At 33.6% G+C, this 11390-nt stretch overlaps 1 protein-coding gene across 1 annotated transcript; it reads left to right on the top strand.

Moving 5' to 3' along the window:
- The first annotated feature begins 3234 nt into the window (after nucleotides 1-3234).
- LOC126828818 (ER membrane protein complex subunit 3) lies at nucleotides 3235-10882 on the top strand. Its single transcript, XM_050558827.2, has 7 exons — nucleotides 3235-3426; nucleotides 4275-4332; nucleotides 4712-4805; nucleotides 5173-5277; nucleotides 7962-8043; nucleotides 8800-8879; nucleotides 9555-10882. The coding sequence occupies exons 1-7, from the start codon at nucleotides 3278-3280 to the stop codon at nucleotides 9755-9757; spliced, it is 771 nt and encodes a 256-aa protein (XP_050414784.1). The 5' UTR covers nucleotides 3235-3277; the 3' UTR covers nucleotides 9758-10882.
- The last annotated feature ends 508 nt before the right edge of the window (nucleotides 10883-11390 follow it).

Raw genomic sequence — 11390 nt, 5'->3', positions numbered from 1 at the left:
CTATATTTCCAGGTTTGTCTCCTGCTGTAAGACTATCAAATCCAGGGACCGCTAAGTGGTCTACAACCGCTTCTCTGTCAGTAGAAACATTATACAAAGTAGGAAAATAGGCTACGAATTTTACACGTTGTCTCTTTCTTTTTACGTTTCTCCAATAACAAATCCTTCCACCACAAAAATACAACTTGGTGATGAAATAATTCCATGTTTTGGCGAAGAGTCCTAATTGTTTTAACACGTGACAGAGAAGGGGCTGACCATAAAGTAATAGTGATTTACCCTTATCAGTGGTGCAGGGTGGACGGCCTGGCATTGGGATAAAAGAACCCTTGACAGTTGGAATTCCAAATAAGAGAAAAATGAAATGGAATTTAACGTCCTGCTGTTCTGCTCCGACTGAGTTAATGAAGACGGGCATAAGCCATACAGTGTGCAATGAGGGAACTTTTGTCCGGACAGCGGCAACTGCCAAGGAATCTTTTACGTGCACGCCAATGTATACACTGGTCCTCGGTTTGTCGTCCCATCCGAACGACTAGACAGTTGTCCTTGTCAGGCCCTTCGTCCTGCTCTACAGAGAAGGGGAAACCACATTATAAAATTTCGATGAACTTTCTCGACCAATGCAGGGATCGAACACGCAACCTCCAGGCTAGAGAGCCAGCGTCTTACCCACTTAGCCATCAAATTAAGACTAGACCGTGGTTAAAAAGAAACTTTCTAAACTATATATTCTTACATTCTAGGAAAATATTTGGAATAAAAAACTAATTCTTAGAGAACTCGATAAAACGTAGTTCGATTAATTCTAGCAATATTATCCTTTTATTAGAATCGTGAATAGATTTTCTATTATTCGGCAAACATTTTAAGTCAATGAAAAATCACTAACGAGCGAATCATGTGGGTGAAATGTCTGATGTGATTAGAATGTAAGTGTAGCAACTGGAACACCTAACCAGGGATGGAAACGGGCGTGTTCAGGAATTTGAGCAGCGGGTAGGTCCAAGGTAGAAAATTAATGGTCAAGTTTGACGTGTGGTCTATGGTATATTCTTTGCTACATGATTAAAATGATAGCCCAAAGACTGACAGTGATATTCCTATTGATAACTGGCATCAGCATTTTTCTAAATTATTCCAAAATAAAAATATTGATAACTGGCATCAGCATTTTTCTAAATTATTCCAAAATAAAAATACAGTGTATAAACGATTCCGACTCTCAGGAAATAGATAAATTAATCCACGATCTTCAAATATCAATTAATGTAAACCTTGAATTAAACCAAGAAATTTCAGTTATAGAAGTAAGAAATTAATTTAAAAAGTTAAAACCTGGAAAATCAAATGACCCAGACTATATTCTAAACGAAATGCTAATGGCTTCTTCAGAAATTCTAATAGATCGGTATATGATGGGTTTTTTTTTAAATTTAATCTTCGCTTCCGTAGTAACCTTCAAGCTGAAATCTATATCCTACATATTACCAGTACATACAAAATGTCCAAGGGAAGACCCCGGGAATTGTCTTTTCCTGGTTAGTTGTATTTCTAAATGCTTCCTCTCAATTATTAATAATTCAATTACGGATTATCTAGAGTCAAACAATACGTTAGATCAAGCTCAGGGTGGCTTTCGTAAAAGTCATCGTACTACTAAGGACAATATATACATTCTGAAACGATCCTAAATAAATATAAACGTAAGAATCGAAATGTTTTAATCAGTTTCATAGATTTTACTAAAGCTATTACTTAAATTACTGAAACATTGCATAAATGGAAAAGTCTTTAACATATAATAAATTCAATGTATAACGATACTTCATACATAGTTAAAATCAACAATGATCTTTCCAAACAAAAAAGTTAAGATATCGGCGTCAAACAGGGCTGCGTCTTGAGCCCAACGTTGTTCAATAGTTATGTGAATGATTTGCAAACTTAAATCGATGACACAGCGGCTCCTTGTCTCGGAAATCTTAAAACATCCAACCTCCTATTTGCAGATGATCTTGTATTATTCTCAACTTTTCCGCTGGGTCTTCAAAAATATCTTAACCATCTGCATGAATTTTGTAATAACTGGAAATTAGAAGTAAACCAAATTAAACCTAAAATAATGTGTTTTTTAAATACACCAAAAGATAAGTTTTCCAAGTGAAAAAATGTAAATTTTACTTTTGGTAATACTTCTCTGGATATTGTTAATTCATATATTATTATGTATGTAGGAGTAAATATAACAAAATCAGTTAGTGGGTTTGTATTCCAGGCAATGAACCTAAGAGCAAAAATAGTGTGAGCTGTTTCTACCTTTCTGTATCAAAATTATAATCTAGATATCCATGTATTAACATATTTCATTACATATTTTATTACTTGATTCATATAATTTTCCCAGAATTCCTATATGTTTATATCATATTTCCATGTAAATATCTATACTATGTGGTCTCGTTATTTATATATCTATGACATTTATACCCATGAATTATACTTTTATTGTATGCTGTGCCATTATCATATTATTATTTATCGTTATTAATATCGGTATTTATCTTCATGTTTATATTGTATGCTGTCCTTAATGGACGTTTCGGTACAATAAAAATATTTTGACAATGAACCCCTCCCACGTGTATGGATGACGCTATTGCGTGTCGGACGTGCAGTTCAGTGGTTCTGTTGGGGCGATAAGTTCTTCATCTGTGAACATACTCTCAAAGCATGTCAAGTATCTATGACTATTTATCATATCACAACCCGCATAGGTATTTGCATTTCAATATCTCCTACTTTTTTTTTGAAGAGTAATAGATAGAAGATAATATTTTTATTGTACCGAAACGTCCATTAAGGATTAGGAGCATGCCACGACGAATTGCTGAATGTCTGAGGATTGGTGGATGTCTGTACTAATTACAAAAATCAAAAACTTTCATTTTTACTTTTGACATATCTCTTTGCGGGTGAAATGGGGCCGTCAGATAAGCCGCCCATATGAACTGTTTATGTTCATGTGTAGGCAAATGGCCTGTTATTAACATACACTGGTTACCTCTAATAAAAAAAACAGCAGTGCTTTTCCGCAGTTTTGTATTGTTTCTGAATATCCTCTACTTTTTAAAGAGTATATTATATGATACAAGGGAGATAACTTCATTATTGTAACAATCGGTAAACCGGGGAAAGTTTTTTTTTTCATTTTTCTAAACGAAGAGGACCGAATGTAACCCTTCCGGTTGAAGAAAATTTATCTTATTTTACGAGCATGGCAGACTTGTTATTAGATTCAAATATAAGAATTTGGGTATTTTTACCTATCGTGGTGATAACATTTTTAGTTGGAATAATCCGTCATTATGTTACTATTCTTCTTTCATCCGATAAAAAGTCAGATCTTCAACAAGTTGCAGATAGGTTTGTATTTTTCATATCAGTTCTGAATGATTGTCAGATGATTGATTTGATAAAATGAGATTGAGAAGAGAAGCCATGTTATGTTTACAGAAGTGACTTGTCCAGATCCTAAGTTATGGTTGAATGTGTTATGTTGGCTAGAATAATTATATCTTCAGATGTAGTGTACATATACTATAATCAGTCATGTAACAGTCAACAAATAACCAAAATCTATATATATAAATATATCAAACTTTAATAACATCACATGCATGGGACTGGGAGATGGGATTAGTGAAAATAAATAAACTGAAAATATAAACAGACAACTAGTACTACTAGATTGTAAACTAAAGTCTAGCACTACAGATGATCGTCCAAAATTCTGAATGTCCTTTCGACCTTTTCTACTAAATAGTAATGGAAAAAGGACATTTTAAAAAAGAAGCCAAATCCTTTAAGGCCTATAGGAATGTTGAACACCATTTACGGTATATCTGTAGTCAGAGCTTGTTGAAAAGGTGATAGATCGGCCAATCTACCTAGCTCTTACCTAGCTACATGTATATTAAAACTAGCCTGATTATCAAAATCAAGAGAACAAAGATTTACTCAAATGACTATATGAACTGTACATTTATATGCACTTATTGTTAATGCTTTCTTGGGTTTGGATGAAAATGGTGAGAAAAAATGCTTTTATTGTGGCCTTTAAAAATGCCTTGTGTCTAAGCTACTTGTAATGTTCTCTCCATGTATAGTTACATGTATCGTTTATTATGATAAATTATGATTTACCTGTAGGCCTATATTGATTTACATATTGTGTACATTAGTTCTCATTTAAACTTTTTAATTTATTGCAGTCATGCTTTGATGCGAAGTAGAATACTCAGAGAAAATGGAAAATATATCCCAAAAGATGTAAGTTGACCCTCACCCTGGTTTGTTGAAACACATCAATTAAGTTGTACTCTTCTCTGGAACAAACTAACTCAAAATATTAGAAGTTGGGTCATGACTGCAGTCATTTAAGACAACTTTAAGAACACACTTTAAGACTTATTCAAGTGACCTTCCAGTGGAATCGTGCATGTCATTGTGAGGGACAGATGGCTTATAGACTATACAAAACATTCTTATGTACATGTATGGGAGGCTTCAGCATTAGTGAAACACTGTCAAAAAACTTTTTTTTTACACTAAATCTTTCTGAAAGAATCATTTCAATTATATTTAAGTTATACAAATTTGTAGCCATAATTTATGTACTCAAATATTTGATTCTTTTCATATTTTACAGTCATTTTTAGTAAGAAAGAGTTTTTTCAATCATGAAGAAAAAGGATTTTTTAATGTAGAAAAAAGAGAAGCCCAGGTTAAGAATCCAATGACAGGTAAATTAATATCATATTAAATAAACTGTTTTCAAAATTGTTAATCTCAAATCCATGTACATGTTGCCTTGTTTGTCAATATTTTGACTTGACAATGAGTTTTAGTTTGCTCTGCACGTAAAGTTGATGGCATAAAAAGGTCAATGCTCGAAGCAGTGGATAAGATGTAAAACTCCAATCAATTTACTTTTGTTACAGTCACATTTCATTTACAATTTCAAAGACTGGAAAAAGCTTCATGTCTATTGGTTTATAGTTGTAGAAATGAAAATTCCATGAAGGTCTCATATTGTCTAAAAGGTAAGACTAACTTGACTCTAGCTTTAATGAATTAGAATTTATACGATTTTCAAATGTATAATTTCAGATCCTAGTATGATGACAGATATGATGAAAGGAAATGTAACAAATGTTTTACCTATGATAGTTATTGGTGGATGGATTAACTGGGCATTTTCTGGATTTTTAACAAGTAAGTGTGAATAAACACAAAATGTGACCACCTAGCAAATAGAATGGCCATGGGTAACAGTCGATGCGAAAGCCGTCGGTCATTACCGATAAAATAGCTCTCGGTCCGGTATTTTCATCATGAATACCGGTCCAGTTGTCCGGAAAGATTCTGGACCCGGTTTACTGACTGCTGGTTGTATTAAATCATCGCCGTATTGGCACTGACTGACGGCACTTCGTGCACGGACTGTTGAATTCTCGTTTAATTTATTGTGTTAATTTCACTATTGTTTAAAATGTAAACAAAATCTTATCTCGAGTACGTACAGTGTAGCAGTCGCTATCGTGTGCCTCGATAATCGCGGGACACGATAGGCCTCAGTGTAATTTAACATGCAAAATTAACGGTTATATTTGTCATAAACAATCGATGTCAAAACGATATTCTGCCACGATGTTATGAATGTTGAATATTTTCGTTAATAATACGGACGCGTTAGGTAAAGTCGTATAGTAATAACACGCGTGTTCACATATTCTGCACGATATATGCGGTTACATTTCCAACCAGTCATGTAAAGCTGCATGTCTAGTACATTTGAAGGACACGTATGCATAAGACTATACATGTTTAGAGTGCATAGTTAAGAATTACTCTCGAATCACGGTAAAGATAGACTTTAAAATTGCAAACTATAACGGTATTTAGGTTACCGGTCTTACAAATAGAAATAAGACAAATAGAACTTGCAACGGGAGTCGAAAGCGCGTTAAAATCAGACATAAGAAGCTCAGACTTACCGCAAAAATGAAATGAACGCGACACAAGTCTCCGATGTCAGAGAATATTAGTAAAGTATAACCGCTATCAAATCCACACAAAAATCCAAGGCACTCATTTTATTTTAGAAAAGAATAACTAGGCTCGATAGAAGAGCCTATTCTACATGAACCCCAAATCAATGGTAACTGTCAACTTGTATGTTGTCATTCTCGTGCAGATTTGTTTGAATAACAGAAATGTCCCGTGAATCAAAGATAAAAGAATAAAATCGCACGTAGCCACTCTTTGTTGTTTTTATGCGAATTCAATTTATCTAAAAGGGGCTCCGGCGCAATTTAAGGAATTATTTTTGACCCAATATTAACCATTGCCAATTTTTTAAATCATGGGATAAAGTCAATTAACAAACAATACGGGTCTACTTTAGTACAAAAACATTGGTGAACTTACTATTTTGTCTAAAATCTTAATGCTAATCAACAAACAATACTATTGTTCTTTATTACAAAAACATCGGTGAACTATATTGTTTTTGTACATATTGTATTTATTTATTTGTTTGTACTATATGTTATACCTGATGAGTCTTTGGCTTAAAGGAATAAAGAATTTGAGCTTGAACTAATCGCTGTCGGGATGGCGAGCCAAGCTAGTTGATTATTAGGTAAATAAAGCAATATAAACAACCAATGAGTAAAACTGATCTATTCTAATCAATTAAATAATATACAAGTCAAGTACCGGTATTACCTTAACCGTGGACGGGTTTGCTTGTGGACGGGTTAACGGACACTCAACTTACAATTATACAAATATTAAATCATCGCCGTATTGGCACTGACTGATGGCACTTCGTACACGGACTGTTGAATTCTAGTTTAATTTATTGTGTTAATTTCACTTTTGTTTAAAATGTAAACAAAATCTTATCTCGAGTACGTAGTACTGTATATCGAGCTAGTCTAGTAAGTAGTAGGCTAGGTTAATCCAGACTAAAACGAAAGTCCTTTTATTGTATTAATAACATTGGCTTCTGGTAGACTCGATTGTCATCTAAGGGATTATATTTTCTTTGCGCTGTCTATTTATTGTTATCATTAACACAAATTGACAATTAAGGAAGTGTGCGAAAAAGTCTTTATACAATAGATAATCTTTGTAATAAAGTAAAGTATTTTCCCCCTTATATATACTGTTTGTTGTTTTTCGAGTTTTAGGCCATTATTACTTATTTTATGCATATTTTTGGTATGAACTTTTTTGGACCAGTAAAATCTCAATCGGTCCAGTAATAGTTGGAATAATACCTGCCCAAATGTCCAGTAAAAAAAATATCATTTCGCATAGACTGATGGGTAAACACAGGATCAATATCAAATAGAGTAACAGTATGCTTTCAGACAATCATCTTTTTTTCAGGACAATTTTAGAAATTGTGCATAAACATATTGGCCATTTGTGACCAAATTTGGTTTGCAAATAAAATGGATTTTTATGAGCCTGCTAACCTTATTAGTTAATGCAGGAGGACCGCACTACACACAAAACAAAAATCTACACGCTAAGCCTGCGGACAAGACAGAATATAGACATTGCAAAAAATAAACAAATATCACATGGGTTTTCTAAAGCGTTCCCACATGTAACTGATTTCCTCCAGTGATCAAAAAATGAAATGAAATGGGCTTTAATGTCCTACTGTTCTGCTAATGAAGATGGGCATAGACCAGTGTTCTATGAGGGAAAGTTTGCTCGAACAGCAGCACTACGGCTTACTCTTACAACAGTGACCTACTCACTTAAACACCATGGCTCCTGCCAGTGATGAAAGAACCTTGTGGGTAAAGAAAATGTTTCAATAAAGATTTCTTGTTGGATCAATAGTTCTCTTGAGCATTAAAAAATATTTTATCTTTCAGCAAAAGTACCTTTTCCATTAACGTTACGATTTAAACCCATGTTACAGCGTGGAGTAGAACTTCAGTCATTAGACGCTTCTTGGTAAGATTTCACATTAATAAACATGAATGCACTTAACATAGTTAATAATGCCTGGAGAGATACATGTTCACGAAGCAACGATCGTGATTTTACAATGTCTAGATTGGTCTGCAATTTTCGAATTTATAGCTACGTTATTTCCCTTTAATGCAGACACATGAATGATAGCGTCCAATCAGAGGTTGTGACACAAACACATTCAAATCAAACATGGCGAACTCCACAGAACTTTGCAACACGATTATCGCAGGTAGACATTTTAGCTGGAAAGCACGAAACTTGGTATTCGAGAGGATCGAGGTATCTGATAGGCTCCCCAACTGGATCAGTAGCCAATCGAAATTCGATCTGAAATATGCAGGGTATTATGTGAAGGGCTTGATAAGATGTACAGAGTTAAAGCGAGATCAAGCCTTCTGTTGAGTATGGGAGAGATAGAGATTAGACCTCTTTGAATTTCGTGAAAGTGAAAGCATGGTTTAGGGAAGTGAGATTAATAAACGTGTAATGGGACAGGAGGAAGATATAAGTTTTGGGCTTTCTGGCCACGTTTTTCATAAAGGGAATTTTAAAAAGTCTAGGTATTGTGATGCAAATATTGGCTGATTGGCTATTTAAAATCAGTGTAATGCTTTTGTTTTGTAACTCTTTTCATTTCAACAGAGACAGAGTTGGATTTTTTGGAAGACAGATTCTATCTTTTATGGTGAACTTTTTATTGTATCATGTGGCTGCTATTTCTATTTTTTATTACAGGGTTAGTTCAGCGTCATGGTATTTTTTAAATGTATTTGGTTTAAGAAGCATGTATACATTAATATTAGGTCAAGATAATGGTAAGAATACAAATTTGTTGTTTCCCCAATAATAATTCATATCATGTGTTCTCAAAAGACAAAATTCTCTGACCCTTCTAGGTCTTTGTTTATGTATAGATAATAAGGCAGCAAAGAAACAGTCTTTCTGTGATAATTAATCAGTAGGTAAGTCATTGACCGAGAATTACCTAGTTCTATCTAACTATTTTATAAGTTCAAATGTCTTCTACATGTGACCTCAGATCGCCCGCTATCAATCATTGGCTCTATAGTGCATACATTGTTTACATAAGATGTAGTAATGTAAACTGGTCCGAGCAGACTGGTGCCTTTTATTCATTTTATATACCCATTTACGTACACTAAATAGGAAATATTTTTTATCCAAAGATACTTCATACATCTTTATTATTTTTTTCTAATACTTAAAAAAAATGTTCTAGAATTTGATTTGCTCTTCAGAAGGAAAAGAGTTGATATTGTGAGCTAACTTGCACCAATGTCATGCCCCTTCAGTGATTGTACTGACCTAGTGAATATTGACTGATGATCAGCTTGGGTCAAATTGCTGGGGGAATGCACTTTTAATGAAATAAGGATGAAAAATTAAATCTATTATGGCCAAGTACATTGTTAAAATACCTTTAATATCTGGCGGTTCCCCTTTAATTCTTATATTAATTATATTTTCAGCTGCTGATCAAACACGAATGATGCAGGAACAAATGTCTGGTTCAGCCATGATGGCTCCCCCAGATCCAATGAAAGCATTTAAAGCCGAATGGGAAGCATTAGAAATAACTAATCATGATTGGCTGTTAGATGGTGTAGAGGAGGAGCTGACAGGGGGAATTATTCAACCAGAAACCATTTATATCAAAAATAAATTTACATAATTAAAATCATACATGTAGATCTTTTTTTCATTTCATTCATAATATTTTATAGTATTTCTCTAATGGTTAATTTGATATTTCATGTGTTTAAATGCTGCAACACTAAATCTAATTTATTAAAGATTTCGAATTCATTCGAATCTCACTTTTTGAGGATTTTAAAATCTGAACCCAGATTCCGGAATATGCAAATTCGCCTGGTGGTGTAAATTCTTTGCATTTACAGTGGCGACCATTCATAAATCTGAATCCTAAAAATGGTTTGAAACATGAATCTGTAGCAGATTCTTAATCGTGTAGTCACTACTGCCTGTTGGCCAGCATTTTCCAGGAAAGTTTACTTAATAGTTCCTTATTAGATCTTTAAGGTGCAGGGTTCCCGCGGTCCTTGAAAATCCTTGAATATCCTTAAATTTAAAATTTCATTTTCAAGGTCTTGAATATCCTTGAATTTCGCGGAAATAGGAAAATATCCTTGAATTTCAGTTGAGATCCTTAATTTTGTTTCAAATGTCTTCAATTCCTTTTAAATATGAGATTATAACGATAGTTGGTAATGTTTTGGTTATTTTTAAGATGAAAAATTGTAACTTTAGGCTAAAAAATGTCCTTGAAAATCCTTGAATTTGACGTATATTTATCCTTGAATATCCTTGAAAAAATGTTTGACGAAGCCGCGGGAACCCTGAGGTGGCAATACTGTTATTTATTTATAAAAGCCAACCACATCCAGTCTCCGCATGGAGTTAAGACAAGAACTGTCTTTGCATGGAGTTAAGAAATGAAATTCTTAAATTAGTTGGCAACAAAAATAACCATATCAGAGATAAACAGTGGGCATTATTAGAGAATAAGCAATACGGAACTTCTAATTTATGTATTATTGTAAATTATTATTATATAGGGGTTTTCTTCCAAGCAGATCTCAAATCAAAAGATTGTAAGTAACTTTAAAAGAGTTGATGATATGCATATGTTGATGTTTATTTCCTGCCAAAGAAAAGCACTACTGTAAAAATGTTTTTAGTTGTACTGCATGAATATTATTTTTGAACCAAGTCGTCATATACTTGCTGTAAATTGTTTTAATTTATTACTGGTAAATAAAATATGTGACTATGAACAGAGGAATGTGTTTATCATAATGTAAAAACAGGTATAATTTTCTTGTGTTGTCTATAATAATATATAGGTCTATGACCATAAAGATCATCGTGGAGGCATACATAAAGATTCTGCCAACACAGGTAACAAAATGTCAGTCCCATTCCCAATTCCTGTGCAACTTCCATAGCACCAGAGAAGCAAACCACAAAATTGGGTGCAGGCTGTTTCGTAACCTGGCTGTTTCATAATTGATTCGTACCTTTTCCTATGTTATTGAAATCAGTTGAAAGAAATTGAATATGCCGAACCAGAATTAGAATATGCACGAGATTTGTACCTCAAATTGATTAGTTCCTTTTCCTAAATCCAAAGGCTGCGCTAAATTTACAAAAATTGTAAGGACGGACATGCAATAGATCTGTTGAATGAAAAATTATCCATTTATTTCTGTTTTCAATTTAGCTGTGAAAATGTAAAATTTGAAATTTCCAGTGCAGTTTATTGAAGTTTTGTGTTTTCTTTGTCC

The sequence above is a fragment of the Patella vulgata genome, chromosome 7, assembly GCF_932274485.2.
Source record: "Patella vulgata chromosome 7, xgPatVulg1.2, whole genome shotgun sequence".
Taxonomy (NCBI): Eukaryota; Metazoa; Mollusca; class Gastropoda; family Patellidae; genus Patella; species Patella vulgata.
The sequence above is the reverse complement of the archived record's forward strand: the minus strand, read 5'-3'. Positions and strand labels throughout refer to the sequence as shown.